Genomic DNA, 17,591 nt, shown 5'->3' with positions numbered 1-17,591 from the left:
CACTATGCAAAATAACACAGTACTGTGCAGAAGTCTTGAGTCACCCCTTAATGGAAATAAGTGCAGCAATTTATGCAAACATAACTGATAATGTAGTATACAAGTCAAAAACAGTTTTTGTAGCCTAACCACTGAAAATCTGTATTTATGATTACCCTCGTTTTTCAACACAGCCTGAACCCTTAAGCAAGCTTTTTCCCCCTTTCTCTGTTAAGATGACCCCACACTGTTTTAATATTAATTTTGAGGTCTGAGTTCTGGAGAGACCAAACTGTGACCAATGGTGTTCCATTGTGTGCTTTTCTATCCAAGTATGAATCATTGGAAGTGTGTTTGGAATCATTGTCATGCTTTCAAATGAAGCTGTTGTCAATCTGAGGGTTTCCAGATACTGTTGCATGGTGGATAGATATCTAATGGTACTTTTTTGGATTCACTGACAAGATCCAAAACCACTGACTGAAATGAAGCTCCAAACCATGACAGAGCCAGTCACTGTGTTTTACAGATGCCTGTAGACACTCACTGTTATACATCCTTAGGTCCCGTGTCAGTGTTAGCTGGATTATTTCTTGAGAAAATAACAGATTCAGTTTAGGCCTGTTACGTCTTTTGTCTTCTATTTGTCTAGATCAACAGTCTCAAAGAACATACAGCACATGATACGCCAAGTTTCAGCTGATAGTTCTTTACAAATCAACTTCTTGGTACAATAATACTATTTTATGCTAAACATAACACTGGCTCATGTTTGAATGATGTGCTTTTTTGTTTAAATGGTTTAGTGTTAAGTGAATAAAGCAAAAAAGAAGAAGATAAAACCCTTAATGAGTGAAAAGGCAGCCAATATTGAAAGTCTAGCATACTAAGGGTTGGCTCAAGACTTTCACACAGCAGGATTAAATCTTTCTTCACTCAGGGAACGATTTGCTTGTTGCACTGATAGTTATTCACTGTTGAACTTTTCCTAATTGGTCACTCTCACTCATCTCAAAGTTGAGAATAGTTTTTTAGGACCCGCCCCCCTTTGTGCTGTCAGTAATGTTTTTTCAACTGTAATTACCTGGATTCAGCTTAACTTTTAGGAGACTTTTTAGGAGACTGATGAAAATGTTCCACACTGCAGTGCAGGACGTACCAGAATATATTGTGGTAAACCATGTGTTTTTCATATGCTCAGACTGACTACTTATTTTTGCTTTGGAGTCGATGCCAGATGAAAAGATTTCAGTGAAGGACTTGCTCACTCTTTTGCTACTTTGAAATAATATGCATGAATTTAAAACCAAAGATGCCTAACGATGGTTTGGATAAGTATAGTTTATCCCTGCCAGATGTAAAGAAAATGCTCAAAAGTACCAGTAAGAAGTGAGAAATAAGCACATGAATGTTTTCATTCATTTTGAGCCACAGTGAAGCAGCTGATCTCACTGATTTGTGCACTCTCACATGAGAAGGGAGAACTAATCAGTGCAATTTGTTAAAAATTCACAAAAGTGTGCTCAAGGAGAACTGGTAAATGATTTCTGCAGGCCTTATGTTGTGACAGACTCAAAGGTGAAGACATATTTGCTAATCTACTGTTCTTTTTTTTTTTTTTTTGGCACAAACAACACAATGAATATCCATCAGTGCTTACAGCCTTGAGGTTCACTCAAAAGAGATAGAAGGTTAATAGACTGTTTTCAGACACAATCAAGATGTGGACTGTGCAGAATTGGATACCAATATCAGGACTTTTTTTCTTGCACTCAGCAGGGACAAGAGCAGACAGCCAAAAACGGGAACATCAGCAATCTTTATCCTTGGCATTGTTCCAGGGTTAACCCAAAGGTCCAGGGCAGAGTGATCACTTAGCTGTTGCACGTCTATTTTCTTTTACTGCCAGTACAGTTTTTGCAAGTTCAGCTTGGGGTCATGGAAATACTTTGTGCATATGTTGCAGTGAAAAACAGAAGAAAGAAGAAAGTGATGAGAGAAGAAATGACTAGAAAGATGAGAACTGGGAGTAAACAGGAGGTATCAAAAGGGATGAAAAGGGGATGGATGGTGTAGTGGGAGGGAGGAAGTGAGGAGAAGTGGAAAGGTAAGGGAGGGGAACTTTGAGATAAGAAAAGAGTTGGCTGAGGAGACAGCTGGAGGTTTGGATGGTGGAGGTAGTGGAGCATAACAGGAGTTGGACGGGGATGCCGGAAGGAGGTGGAGGAGGAAAAGAAAACACAGGGACAGATAGGAGGAGGAATGACAGAGGTGAGGTGGAGGGGAGGGTGAGACTGTTGAAGTGTGAAGCAGGCTTCATCGAGCACTGCAGAGATATTTTTATTTGTCAGAAGATGCTGTGATGCCTGATGTGTACCTGTGGCTGTAACTGTAATACCACCATGTTGGAAGGAAAACAAAAGATTGATTTATTAGCTCCTCCTGTGACACAATGCAGCAGAAATGGCTAATTTACACAGATGGGAACACTGGGGTGTTTATTTCTGACATTTGGGATCCATCATACTGTATGAGTAGACTACTCAAGTGCCACTAGAGTCTGAGTCTACTAAGTATTGCTTTTCCACTGTATAGTACGCATTCTTCTACAATAGATTTAGTGACGCAAATGTAGATTTGTAGGTCTGTGATACAACAGAATAGAACTTATTTGGAAAGCGTCATAAAAGGAAGGTCGAGATTTGATCATTGCATTGCACTGATTATGCACACCTGACTTTAAGGAATTTAACCTAAGTAAATTCAATGTTTAGCTTTTTTACGCTTTGATATAGTGAAATGTATCCATGTGGACTGTTTTAGTGATTTGCCTGATTTTGGTGAGATCTGCTGATGCGAGATGTCTCCTTTGTGTTTAGTATAATGGAACTAAAAAGCCCCGGCCTTGTGGTACCAGAAAAAAATAATAATGAAAGGAAAAACTCAGCAGCACTGTTTCTTTCCAGAAGTCATGACTCAGACACAAAAACACCCACAAATCTTCTTGTTGCAGATTTTGTAGGAACTATTTTCTTCTTCGTCTCCATCCACCAGCCAAAGTAAGTGTGCAGATAGCTAGCAGTTGAGCTAAGCTTAAGGGGACCCCAGTAATAAAGGAGTATAATCTGGCAGAAAGAAATACTTTAGATTAAATGTTTTTTTATAAACTAGAGGGAAAAGACTGTTCCTTTAATGTGCACGTACCACACACACATTAACTGTGGTTAAGTGTACTGCCTGGAGTGATCATTTAGGAGGCATGACACATAATGATCCAACTGCTTACTGAATTCAGCAGATAATTGTCTCACATAGACACAGTCATATATTATATGGAATTTGTACTGGGAATATGGAAGGGTAAAGATGCTTCCGTATCTGTTTTAAGTGATTCCTGACATTTTTATTCTCTCTGTTACTCTGTTAGCTATGTCAGGTAATATGTGTGTACAAGTGCATCTGTTGGTTCTGTGTGTAATGATACAAGAACCAAGTGTGATTTTCTGTATGCACTTATATTTGTTTTTACCATCTTGGTGAAAATCTATTGTGTTCTTTGCAATCTTTGATATCCATGCACGTATTCCCTGTTGGGCTTGCTGTCAGATCCTTTGGAGTGCACGTTAACCTTCCTTCATACATTCAGAACGTTTCAGGATTTTAGAAAACTCTAGTCTCTAGATCTCTAGACCTTAAGAATAAAAATATCACTTAGATGTAGAAGGCCCAGTTAGCTTCTACCTCCTGTGCTATATCCAATGCTTGCTGCAAAGTCTTTGCAGCTGGCCTGCTTTAACCCAGTCAGAGACTCCCAAGTTTCAATTTCACAGTGTACTGCACCCCATGCTCTGGGGACTGCGATAGCACTTCTGCCACTAGGTTTGCTGATTCATGGGTCCAGAACGGCCATTATTACAGTCCCTCCATCAGATCTGGGTTCGGGTGAGGAGTGGAGATTCACAGGAAGTTCCACACATTTTATCATTGAGATCTGGCAGATATTGGTAGATCATATAAATCATTCTCACATGTGAGGAATAATGGAGTTGTTTTTTTTTTCCTTTCTTTCTTTGATTTACATAGCTATTTAGTAGTGCTAATGGATTACCATCTGTCTACAGTAAGCTGTAACAACACAAAGGCAGGAGAGAAAGAGCATCCAGACACAGCAGAGATGGAGTTGCTCACCTAAGACAAAGTTAGAATTGATTACTCCTGTTTGGGATTTAGAATTGCAAAAGTTTTAAAATGTTTAAAAATGTTATGATGCGCCAATAATTTACCCATCAGTCTGACTCACCTGTGTCATGTGTTATTCATAAGTTTTGCTGAAAGGTTGCTGAAGAGATGGAAAATACTTGACTGGTGATTTTAAAGTGCTCTCTCCAGTTTGGAGTAGTTCATTAAAACCAAGTAAGAACAATCTTTATTCTTTTTTTTCTGCTCAAATGACAGAAAATAACAACAGCAGTACATTTGAAAGTGAGCCTTTCTGTCCTGATATTTTCTAGCCAGAATGGAAGGTAGTCCAAAATATTTAATATGAGAAAAAAATATCAAGATTTAATTTTATATCCATGTTTAAGTATAAGTATAAGTACAAAAAAAATCTTTCTTTTTTGTTTTCTGGACAGTTTTTTTTATAATAACATGGCAGAAAAATTGAAATCTACACAAAGTTTTAGAAGCAGAATTGTTTTTGTTGCCACTGAAATCTCCTCTAGTTAAGATCAAAGAAAATATTTTAATCTTAATTTGTGCATTGGGAAAATAAGCAGTGTGAACACATGAAGCTTGTGTTTAGTTTCAGTTAAGTAACCAAACTGGCAGCTGGAAAGAAGAGCGGTTCAGTTAAATGAAGCTTCAGTCACCATTTGTTTTATTGCTCAGTGACAAAATAGTTTTTGTTGCTTCTGCTCTCCCCTTTGTTTTGACTCCTCTCCAGAAGCTGGATACTACTTGCACATAGCGCTCTCTTCAATTGATTTTCACAGTGCTTTTGGAGAAAACATAGTCCTGTTCCAACTGAGTGACACTTTGTTTGCTGAAAGCTTTGTTTGGTTTCATAGTGGGAAAATTGACAATCCCAGAAGCCTGGTAAACTCAGTCCAAAGTTGTGTTTGTTTTTTTCCCCAAAACTCATTAATATTTAATGGGCAGTACTCTTTGACTACTCTCTTCAGATGAGATATGACCGCGCAGAAAACAATAGGTAGTTGGAAACCACCTACAGCAAATTCCCACCATTCTGAGAGAAAGGAAAATTAGTTATTTACAGAATAGAATCCATTTGTTTTGAACCTGCTAAGCTACGGAGTCTGTGTTCTCAGTCTGAATAATATTCTGGTAAAAAGTTACAATGCAGGCAATTTTAACTCATGCTCTGTGAGGTATCTGTAGCAGCTGCCTGAAAGAGACTTTCTTTATAACACTATGCAGTATCTCATTAACACTATTATTCTATTTTTATGGTCTGTAACGATACATTTACCATCAACAGAAGTGTGTTTATAAAAATGTGTCTCTCACACTTGTCGAATGTACAAAAACACATTGTTTAGTGTCAGTTGAAAATGGGTTGAAGAATGGATCTTGATTTTTAGAATGCTAGTAAAGGTTGAACTCATGGTCCTGCTGTACTGTATTTCATCCATACACAGTCTTCTGTGGATAGCTTTCACATGGTTTGTAAAGATATCAGATCAAAGCTGCTCTGTGGGTTTCCTTTTCAAAATTGGGGATGTCAGGCTCTCTGTGTCTCTCTGTCTCTGACACATAGACACACAGTTCTTTCTTATCATACTTGACAGCCTGCTGGTCTAATTACAATCTCTCTGTTATCTCTCCACCCAGGGGATGTACAGTTGCTGCCAGTTTGAGGATGAGACAACACCGGGAGGGAGCAAAAGCTCTTTGCCCCAGTACCACACCGTGACCAACATGCCTAGTGCACCCCAACAACACCTTGTTACAGCCACAGTAAACAACACAACTGCCATTGCCATGGTGCAGCAGCAACAACCGCAGAAGCACCACCAACAGCAACCAGGGCAGACCTATACCACTATGTTGCCTGGGTCTCCGCCAACTGCTGGACACTCAGCAATGGCTCTTGGTCCCTCAACTAGTCCCTTACTAGAGGGCCCCATGCCTTGCTCCACTTTCTTGCCTCGACATGACCGCAGACTGGCTGTGGTTGATCGCTGGAACAGGCCAAAGCCAGAAAAGGTTGTGAGCACAGGCAGTTCTGGAGGCGTTGGTGTTGGAGGGATAGCTGGTGGGATCACTGAACTACAGGCCCAGCAGCAGTATCAACAAAACCTTGGGCAGCACTGGAGCCTGCAAGGAGGAGTTGCAGGTGGAGCAGTGGGAGTAGGTGACACAGGGCTAGATGAATATAAGCGCTACTATGGTCCTATTGATCCAGAGGGGCTAGGATCTAACTCGGACCAACAGGCAGGGGGCCCCCAGCAGACTCCCAAAGCCAATTCTCGAGGCCCCAAGGCCTCAGGTATGCCAAGGCTACCTCCTAAAGGCTCCCAACAAGGCCCGGGGCACCTAATCTCCAAGCCTCCTCCACCAATCCCATCTTCTCCACGAAGGCCTCCCTTCTGGCGACGAGGCAGCTTAGCTCAGACAAGAAGAAAAGGCTCAGGAGGTCCCCTGTATGAGAACATCCTCCCTCTGGGGAGGCGAGGAGGTGGGCGATATGGAGCAAGTGATGGAGGTGGAAGAAGAGGACGTCGTCCCCCTCCACCTCCACCTCTTCCTGCCCCTCTTTCTTCTCCAACACACACCCCTACCACTCCCTCGTCCCCATGCCATTTCTACTCGTCTTGTTCCAGTGCCTCGTCTTCTTCCTCTTCTTCCACATCATCCTCATCCTCTTCTTCATCCTCAGTGTCACTTTCTCGTTCAAACTCACCTTCTTCTTGCTCAAGTGACAGCTCCTACAACTCCTCGCTTAGTTTTCGGTATCGAGCAGGTGATCGGGATTTTATCGTAGATGATGAATATGACTCAGATCTCCTTACAGAGGAGTCCAGCCTCCTTCTTGGGAGGAAGAAAATTCGATCACGCCGAATGTCATCGCGCTCACTGCCGTGCAGCCCGCCACCTCCACCAGTACCACCACGCAAACCACGGCCCCAAAGAGATTATGGTAGAGAGAGGACTGGCAGCCAACTGGCCCAGTTACAGGAGTGGTGGGCATCATGGGGTGACAGAGACCGAGGGAGAAGTGGAGCAACAAGCCGAGGAGAAGGAGGAGTGGGTAGAGAGGAGAAGAGACACCACAAAGAGAGGGAGCGTGAAAAAAAGAGAAGGAAGAAAGGTCGAAAGAAAAAGAAGAGGGAGGAGAGAGAGAGAGAAAGGGAGCGAAAGCGGCGCAAAGCAAAGAAAAAGAGGAAGAAAGATGATAAGATGAGGAAGAGAGACCGGAAAAGGTCAGAGCAGGAAGGAGGGGATCCTGAAAAAAGAGAGGAACTCAAATCAGGAACACCAGACTTCCCATCTTACCCAGCACTGAGGCGAGAGTCCTTTCGGAAAAAAAGTGAGAGCTCAGTGAGAAGTTACGGATGGAACATCCCAGGTGAAGATGAGCGAAAAGAAAGAGAAGAGAAAACCAGGGATGATGGGGAAGACAGCAGAGGAAAGGAAAGACACCACCGGCGAAGAAACAGCAAGCACTATCACAGCTCGAGCAGCAAGCCTTCTACATCAGTCAAGTTCTGGGGAGGGGGCAACCCATCCTCTGATGCCATTCCATCTGCCTTCCTGCCCTTGTTGCCTGCCTCTTCTAAAAGGAGGAAGAGTAAAAGTTCAGACAGGGATGCTCTAGGAGTAGAAGGAGAGAGGAGGCCATTGTTGGGACGGAATGAAAGAGTGGAGGTGCACTCCAAGGAGGGGCTGTCCTTCCATGAGTGGGAATCTGAAGTGGATGATGAAGAAGAAGATTCGGAGCGTGACAGGAGGAAAACAGAGCATGTGAAGAGGCGTGGAGGAGGAAGGACAATGTCTGATGATGAGCGTGAACGTGATAAGGTAGTCGGGATATATTCTGATGATGACGGTTCTTCAGGGGAGTTTGGGAAATTTGAGAGGTACTGGGAAGATCACGAAGGTAGAGCAGTGGGAGGGATTGGAGGGGGAGGTTGGTTTTTCAGTACCTATCCTTCCCGGGAAAAAGCTGGCAGCATCAACAGCAGAGATGACCTGTTCCTGGAGCGAGGAGAGAGGTGGGGAACAGCGGAGAGTGGCTGGGGATCAGGGGGAGGTGGAGGTGGGGGAGGAGAGCGAGGGTGGGGATCAGGTTCGCACTGGCCCCCACCTCCTCTCACGCCACCTCCTCCTCGACGATACTGGTCAGTGGACAAGCTCCACATACAGGATGAGAAGAGGAGTAAGCGCAAATCAAAGGATAAGGGAAGAGGGCACGCTGCTTGTTCCTCCTGTCACTCCCCGAGACACCACCCACACTCCCATTCCTCCAAATGGGCTCGCGTAACTTCACAAAGCCAGGAAGAGCTTTACCACCACTGCCAGAGCTTTAGTGGTCCCATGAAGTCGAAACATGACTCTTCATCTTCGTCCAAACCCGATCGGTCACAGAATCCATCAAAATCTGGCAGCCAGTCAAACCTCAGTATCCAGCAGCGCACACAGAGAACAGACAGGGATCGAGATCGAGGAAGACAGGCTTCCCCTCCTCCAACACTTATCCCTAACATGCCACCTCCGCTCCCTGCCCTTCCAGCTCCACCCTCCTCATCTCTTTCTATACATGTTCCTCCACCTACTCCTTCCTCTTCTGTATCTTCTCCTTCTGTGGTCTCATCAACACCAGGGGCACCCCAAGCCTCGTCCATGGCTTCGGCAAGTGCCAAACTGCAGTACCAGAGATTGCGCTCTGTACCCCAGCCCCAGAGATTTCCTCAGTCCCCTCATTTACCCCTCAAAACCAAGAGCCTTTGCTCCCGAAGGGGCTCTGCCCATTTCTCCAGTGTGGAGAGTGAGGTCTGAAGTTCAACAAGGTATCAAAAGTCATAAGAGAGAGCCCTTCGAGGCTAAAGCAGTTGAACTGGATTTGAATCTGCCCAGCAGCAAACATGCTGCCAAGCCAAGTCAGTACAGCATACGCACTGAGCCCTTTCCTAAAGTTCTGCACAAATAAACAAACCAGAAAGCCAAACAAACCCAATGGGGTAGGTCAAAGGAAAACATGAGCAATCTCTTGTTACTTCCTTTTATTCCTCTCAGTATGTGAAAGACTACAACCACAGTAACAACTTGCATTCTGAAGTAAGTTAACCAAGACACCGAAAGCAAATCAAACATCAAAAGTGGTACAAACGAAGGAGAATCCTTTGCTCTAGAAAGTAAAGGGCTTTGGATGTTGAAGCAGAGCAGTAGTTTGTATTCATAGGATTCTTAATGCTTACTGAGGGCTCAGGAACTTTGTAGTACTGTATACCTGCTGCTCTCAGAAGCCTTTAAAACAGAACACTTTCTTGCTTTTTGTTTTTGTGTTGTTTTTTTTCTTACACAAATCGCTTATCCCTTATTTCCCTATTTTTCGTTGTCCTTAACAAACTGTTTACACCCCCGCAGAACTGTGACGCCCATTTGAGGCACCTTTGTTGTGTATGATCAATACCTTCTTGCTTAGAAGAAGAGGAGGGTGGTAACCACCTTGTCTTTTCCGGTGTCCGCTGTTTTTCTTTAGTTTACACCACTGCCCCCTTTCCCCAATGTATTCTATCCCCTTTATTGTTATTGTTTTGTTCTATTCTTTCAATGTGTTTTCCAATTCCTTTCCCGCCTTATTCACATGTCTACCTTGTCATCTCTCCTGTCATCTCCTCTCCCGTCCTCCCCTCTTGGCTCTTCTCCTTGATGTGATTATTCTGTGTGTCTGTGCTTTTCTGTGTTTGTATTTTTGACAACAGGGTAAGTCAACTGTGACTGATATTCTACTGGCTTAATGAAAAGCTGAGTGCCAAACTTAAGTAGAGCTCAACATCAATCTGTACAACGTTAGCAGCTGTGTTTCCTTTTATCTTGCGGAGTATTCCATCATCTCCAAAATATGCACACATGCTAACACTCACACACACACACACACATACACGGACGCACACACACTCACATAAAGCTACATCCAATGACATGTGCAGCCTAAAAAGTCACTTCATCCAATCCTGGTTTTGAGCAATATCTTGTTCACCCTCTGTTCATGTCACAGCTTTATTCTTTAAAAAACCTTTACTTCTGTGTTGTAGTTGTTGTTGTTATTGATGGTGTTCTATATATCAAGACACGTATTAAATCAAATACAATGTAAGCACTGTGCCATACTACTCAAGCTTGGGTGCAAATGAAACATTCTCTCAACTACCTAACTGCGACAATGGAGTGTCTGTTTCCTCCCTGTATTCGACTGAATGTAAAGTCAGCCTCTAAACAAGTGTGCTGCAACAACAATTAAGACACTTTAAGAAGGAAATTGTAGCATCTCTGACAGTTTAGTGACAGAGCTCAGTTCCTGCTGACATAAACAACGCTGTACTAACCTGGTAAGGTAAGCTACTGAAAAAGCGAAGCTGCAATGGGTTATGGGTTAGAAATTACTTGATTTTTGTTTGCTTGTGTTAAACTTAGCAATCCAGGTTTTGCGTGGCATGATGGATCAGTCTAATACTTTACATGGGGCTACACGGATTGTTAGGCAAAGATGCAGGGAAATAAATACTTATAGCCTTATGCTAATTGCTCCTGCCATATGTTTTGTGTAAATTATGAAGTTTTAGTCAACATGTGTGGACAGGACGGTCAGGCAAGGATTCTATTGGAGCAAAATTAGACCTTGTACAAGTGCCGTTTTGATGTCAAAGAGATTATGGCTGTGTTGTTATGATAGCAGGGTTTGAGAAAGTGTTGGGTTTGAGTGTATAGAAGACACAGTAGAACCTCCTGTGATATTGTTTTTTTTGTTTGTTTTTAAGTATTTCTCACCTTGTAAATGTGTAACCAAGAGCTATAGCTTTTTAATCCATTACCGAGCTGACACCAGCAGTTACACTCCGATGTCAAGCACTTAGCAAGAGTAGTCTGTTAGAACCATCAACATTAGAATTCAGCATCAGGACACTGGACATCAGCGGAGTACAATTAAATAGGCAAGACCCGCCGGCACAATGCTGTTTGTGTTTTCATTTGGTCAAGGTGACTGAGCCAGCTTTCCCATTCGTCTGGTCAGCTCATGTCGTTTGCCTCTAACTGCATCTGAGCCATAATTTACTTCAGCTGAAGAAAACAAAAAAAGAACTTATGTTTTTAACATGAACTTGCTGTGTAGAGTTTGTCTGACTTTCTTTTAACTAAAAATCTAGATATATATATTATATATATATATTTGTGGCGGTGGGTAGCGTTAGATAAAATTGTTGTTTAGCATCTTAATATTTGGGGATATTGTTTCTCATTTCCACTTCATTATAATAAAAAAAAGTATATAATTACTTTGTGTTAATAATCTTCACAGACCACAGGGAAGTTCCTTACACCAGATTATAGATTTCCATTCTTCAAACGTGAGACTGTATTACATCAAGTTATAGAGTTCAGTACTTATTACAATCAGCAGCAACAACATAACTGAAGTGAAAGCTGGAAAAGCATGAAGTGTAATATGTTTCTGTGCATTCACATCGCAAGCAATTCATGTTTGTTGCCAAAAATCACACTCAATACTTTAATCTTGTTTGGCGAGCACGCTTTCACTCCCAGCTCGTTTGATCAGAACTCTTTGAATGCATCATACTTGAATGCCCTGGCTATCCTTTAGCACAGGGGTGTCCAACTCCATTCCTGTCCTGCAGCTTTTAGACGCACCCTTGTTCCGACACACCTGAATCAAATGAAAGGCTTGTTATCAGGCCTTTGCCAAATGTGATGGCTGAAGAGGTAATCCATCCATTTGATTCAGCTGTGTTGGAGCAGGGATGCATCTAAAAGCTGCAGGACAGTAGCTCTCGAAGACTGGAGTTGGACACCCCTGCTTTAGCGTAACTGTTCAGCCTGCAGGGTTAGCTTTGTCATCATGCATGCATATTTTGATCCAAACCATGATCTGTTCCCAAAAGCCAAATGATTTTTGTGCCTAAATGATGAATGACAAACCAAAAACCAGTCAGTTAAAAAATAAAATTAGTTCACAAAACTCTAACACTGTATATGAAGCTCAGACAACTGGTCAAATGTCTGTTGATTGGTATCACCACTACCCTTTCTGCATGTCTTTTTTAGACTCTGTCACTTTTTCGAAAATGTTCGCACTCGGTGTTCAGTTTTGCCAGTGCAGTTGTGTAAATAGCACTGGTATTATTGATGCTAGGAATAAGAACATTAATTTGAGTGCAGAAGCCTTGTTGCTACACTCCTACACTAAAGTACTAGCTCAGTAACACAGCAGCTGCTAGCGGTGTGAATACAAAGCTTGGGTGTTTCATTAGAAAAATGAGCCACCGGCCTTTCCTTCTTTCCCCTTTCCTCTTTGTCCTCATGTCGATCCATTGCATCAGTGCGTGTCTGCCGCTGTAAAGCTGGTCTGTTTTTTAAAAGAAGAAGAGTATCTGTGGATATATTTATTTCATCAAAAAAGCATATCTAAATATATATATGACACTATTTCAAGATTAAAATCTATGTTATATAAGTTTGTCTACTAAATTTACGGTATTATCTCAATGAGTGTGTCTTTTTTGTCCGTTTGTCCGTCTCTCCTTGTCTTGAAACTCCTGCACCGCTCCTTAGCGCCCAGTGAAAACAGAGACCAGTATGTAACTGTGTTTTTGCTCACTTAAGACCAACCATCCACCTCCATTAGCTATGTACTGTAGCTAACATTTAAGGGTTCATCAAAGTGACAACATGGAGGGGTGCGTGAGTGTCTTACGACCGTGTCACTGTAGCAGTGGTGGCATGTGTTTGATTACCCAGAGGGGCCTTTATTTTTGGTTTGGGCTACAGATTAATGACTAATTAAACCTTTTATGGATACAGCAGCTTTTACCACAACTCTCACTTGTGTAGGCGGGGGTCACATTCTTGACCCTGTTTTGGGTTCTCCAGACCCATGACTTTATACCTTAGTGTAGAGTGAGGTGACCTCTTTAAAAAAAACAATGTAGCGAGCAGCACAGGCTTCTTTTTTTTCTCCTTTGCTCTTTTGCATCTCTTAGTAGCTGTATTGCTATACGAACCATGCACAGCTACCCCTGCCAACCAACCTATATGGTAAATACTGTATAAGGACTTTGATATCCATACATAGTGTGTTGTATCTGCCAAGCTGCTGTGCTATAAAACAAAACAAAAAAAAAAGGAAAAAAATAGTTACACACAACAAACACAAAGTTTCTTTCTTAATTTTACAAAACTGGGGAAGCTAATACGACACATGTCAGGGGCAGAGCCAAATCTGCTAGTGTGGTTTCCACTAAGGCCAAAAATGGTCGAACCAGGGCTTTACTTTGATCATCATATTTTCAGACAACATAAACGATATCGCCACTTTTTGCCAACAAGAAAGTAAAGGCTCCAAATGTAGAACATCTTATACTTTTACATGTTTAAGATGCATTCAATGTATAGTATTCCTCTATGGACACTGATATATTCATATTCCAAAGTGTGTTTAAGTGTATTTAAAGCTTCTAACATTTATTGCATTTATTGTTCCTGAGCCCTGGCAAGCCCAGTTTTAGCCTGCAGTGGGAGGATGTCCACAATTTCTGCCTGTATGCCTCTGAACAATGTCTCAAGGCCTTGTAATAATACTGCTGTTTTGAGTGACTGTATGGGTTGATGGCTGGTGGTGCTGCACTTTATTGTCAGCACCTCACACACACGCAAAGACATGTGTACACACACAAACACAGACACACACCACACACACGCACAGATGTGGTTAGATGTTGCCATCCCTCTGCTTCAGCCACATCTACCACCAGTGGGGATAATGACAATACTGCGCTGTACTGCAAGCAGGACAAAAATAAAATGATTTTAATAAAGAACTGAAGCAATGGTCTGATTTTATTTTCAGCTTTATTTTTTCTTGACATTCGAGGATCTTGGCTGATGCTTGCCCCAGAACATGTAAGGGAAAAGACTTGTTCTTAGCCAGGTGAGGAAAGAAACAACACGATTTTTAGTATCATTTAAGTCATTTTAGTAACGAAATGATAAAAGTGGTGGGAAAATATGTTAGTCTACCATGGTGAATTTCTACCCTGACAACATGTTTAAAAAAATCATAAAGGTAGGTTAAATCTGAGGAATGATTTGTTAGATTCAGGTGGATTTTTGTGTGTGCGTGAGTTGTTTGAGATAAACTAGGAAGGCTAACTAGCCTGTCATGTGACATGTGTGTTTGTTTGAATTTTACATGTAAGAGGTCAGCATGGTAGAACTCTGCATAAGAGATACATGATGCTAGTGAAATGCACAGCAGTTTCTTGGTGTATCTTCTGCAGACAGAGTGACTGTAACCCAACACCTTGGTTAATGCTGGACTGAAACTGAATTGTGGGGATAGGTTAATTGGAAAATCTAAATCACCCATAGGTGTGAATGCGGGAGTGAATGAGAGTGCGAATGGTTGTCTGTCTCTGTGTGTTGGCCCTGCGACAGACTGGCGACCTGTCCAGGGTGTAACCCCGCCTCTCGCCCTATGACAGCTGGGATAGGCTCCAGCACCCCCCGTGACCCTGAAATGGATAAGCGGAAGCGAATGGATGGATGAAACTGAATTGAAAATTGATCTCTCAGACATAAGTAATGAACAATGTGGTGGCTAGTTTAACACAGTTTAACGCATGTAGAGCTAAGCAAGGAAATGATAATAGGGCAAAAATCCAAGAAGGCCAATGACGTTTCCCTGCTAAATGCAACAGAAATGATGGTAAAGAGGGGGAGAAAAGGCAAAGATAAAGTAAATCAGTTAGAGAACAAGTGACAGAACTAGGCAATGAAGAAAACAAGGGAAGTGCCAGTTGAAGACACCAACGCTGATAGAGATGACTAAAGAGAGATGTAGAAGGAAGCGGAGAAGTGACTCTCTGCAGGACAAGATAGAGGCAGTTGTCATTTCTGCCGACAATAGGCCACCACAGAGCATTGCCTGTTTTAGGAGCACAGCAGATATGGAAAAATCACTCTCTCACACACACTCGCACACATTATTCACCTCCGTCTCTTGCTATCCTTCAAAGAAACATATTGCAGTCATATTATCAGCCACACAAAGCACACACACTTTCTCCCTCTCACTCAGCAGGAATTGCCTTCTAATACTCCTTCTGTTTGACGTTTTGCAGTCCTATACTTAGACAGCAGGTTCAGGAGTTCAAATGTGTTGACTGTAAATGGAAAGCACACACAAAGGCGACGCACTAAATTTCTGCTGTCAAGTGTTTGCGCACTTTGATTAATGCCTCCTCTTAATGTCTCTCGTGGGGTGCCAACCAGCATACATGTGTGTCTACAACCCCCCAACTCAATAACTTCCTCTGTGAAAGGTCGTAAAATGTCACAGTTACAGTTAATCAAGATGGAGCTTTTCCCCCGCAAAGCACTCAGTGTCATATTTATGAGACATCTTGATTTGTTTTCATAAATATTAAATTGCATTAACACTCATCACCAGATTTCAGCAGTTCAGGAATCTTTTTTTCATCAGTGAAATCAGGTCAAAGGTCAAACATTTCCGATAAAAATACGAATGCAGTTGGACTGATCAAGCCCCGTCAGTTTAGGTCTTTATCAGTTGGACTCATTCACTGCTTCCAGTCTGCATAACATATTCGATTGCACTGTTTATGCAAAAGCTCTATTATTAATTCTTAAGAACGAATCGCTGCCAGTCATAATTTAAGTTCAGTATTTGCAGCCGTTGATTGACACTCACTGATATCCAGTAGCACTACATGTAGTTTGTGCAGTTTTTACCTCAGAAAATAAGGGTTGCAGAAGGTAGCAGGGCTTTATTTGAAACAATGCATCAAAAGCAGCATTACTGGATTTGGTGTACGAATTAAAGCACTCTCTGTATTTGTTTCAATTTAACAGACACCCTTCATTTCTCACCATGGCTTTTATTGAGAAACATTTGCAAGACTATGTTGTGAAAACCCACATAGTGACAATAGACCAAGGCATTTATTATTTGCTGTGTTGTTGATGGGCAGAATTTTCATGCATTAGTTGTTAAAAGGCACTGTTAGCAATTTTGGGGGTTATTTAATAGAAAAAAAGGATACTGGGCTGGTAAATATACGTAGATGAGTGTGTAATTATAATTTCCATCAAACTGTAGCATTTCCATAAAGTTGTAAATAACACATTAAAAATGCATCAGAGTGGGTTTGCCTCACCATATGAATATAGTGGCAGGAAATGACATCTCCCTTCTGAATAATCACATTTAGTAATGTGGCTAGAGATTGGTCAAGTAGGTGAAACACTAACAGAGGTGAAGCCGTAGGTGTTTGCTGTGGAGGGGCATTTAAATTTGTGTGCACCTTCAGACTCAGTTTTACAGCTGGAGATGGAGTCCCCTTCACCAAAGGTATAAAAACCTGAAATAGTGAGACAATGCTACTGCCATCCTAATAAAATGTCACCTTTTTCTTCCTCACCTCTAGCCTCATCTCCTGAGCTGATGTCAGGGCTCTAACACACAGAAACATGCAGAAAAACATGCTGGGTTGCCACAGTCATCATCATTTACAGTCTGAATGTAATATTTTTGATGAATATTTTCTGACTAAAAAGCTGCCACATCACCCACCATAGCTAGAATTATGCACTTGAACTGGGAAAGAGAAGAAAACAGTATTCAGATGATTTCAATCTGCAATCTACTGACATGTAGCAGAGTCAGCAGATCATTGGCGACTTTTACATGCTATGTGCATTGGTGAACCTCTTTGTAATGTTGTATTGTCTAAAATGTCCTGTTACAGTGGTTCCTAAATGCTTCCATGTTGCAAGAATACCATGTATAGCTGATTGTGGAATATCTGGGAAACAAGAAATTAGAGCTAAACCAATGGTGGGACCCTTTTACAGTACCGCATTCAAACTGAGTAAGCTCTTTAAAATAACCTGTTCTTTCAAAAATAATTGTAAAGGGAGACTGCATGTTCAGGTGCTTGATTTTATAGGACTCCTGACTGAAAATATCTGAATTCAAAGAGGCATGCTGAAGTACTTTAGTCTGCCCACATAGTGTATGTGCCCAGCTTAAGGTGAAAAAAACAACCAATGCAAATAAATTCTAAACAAAATCTAAACAATGCCTCTTTGCATAAGGGCATAATATTAAAAAGGACAAAATCAAACATGGACCCAGTTGGTTAATTATTAGTAATTCAGTCTCTATCTGGAAGGTTTCCATGTGAAATACATGTATGACTGAAAGTGTTCACTTCATCAATAAGATGGCCACTTATTGGGAACTGGGGTAAAAAGTGAGTGGGTGGCAGCATGTAGAGAGGTTGACACTATCGCTTCACAAGCAAAACATTAGTTTTGGATAGCTGGTAGCA

At 41.8% G+C, this 17,591-nt stretch overlaps 1 protein-coding gene across 1 annotated transcript in view; it reads left to right on the top strand.

Annotated features, from left to right (window-relative positions):
- Window positions 1–14,079, top strand: part of grin2da (glutamate receptor, ionotropic, N-methyl D-aspartate 2D, a) — a 262,588-nt gene extending 248,509 nt beyond the window's left edge. Inside the window, exon 19 of the mRNA XM_086281122.1 lies at window positions 5,833–14,079. Coding sequence (XP_086137248.1) covers window positions 5,833–9,000 — 3,168 coding nt within the window. The 3' untranslated portion in view covers window positions 9,001–14,079. The remainder of the gene's footprint in view (window positions 1–5,832) is intronic.
- The last annotated feature ends 3,512 nt before the right edge of the window (window positions 14,080–17,591 follow it).

This window comes from Aulonocara sp. 'chitande type north' Nkhata Bay, linkage group LG22 (assembly GCF_057382095.1).
Source record: "Aulonocara sp. 'chitande type north' Nkhata Bay isolate Kocher_YH1m ecotype deep benthic linkage group LG22, A_spYH_male_GT1.1, whole genome shotgun sequence".
In the NCBI taxonomy this organism is placed as follows: domain Eukaryota; kingdom Metazoa; phylum Chordata; class Actinopteri; order Cichliformes; family Cichlidae; genus Aulonocara; species Aulonocara sp. 'chitande type north' Nkhata Bay.
This window is presented reverse-complemented; position numbering and strand designations above follow the sequence as displayed.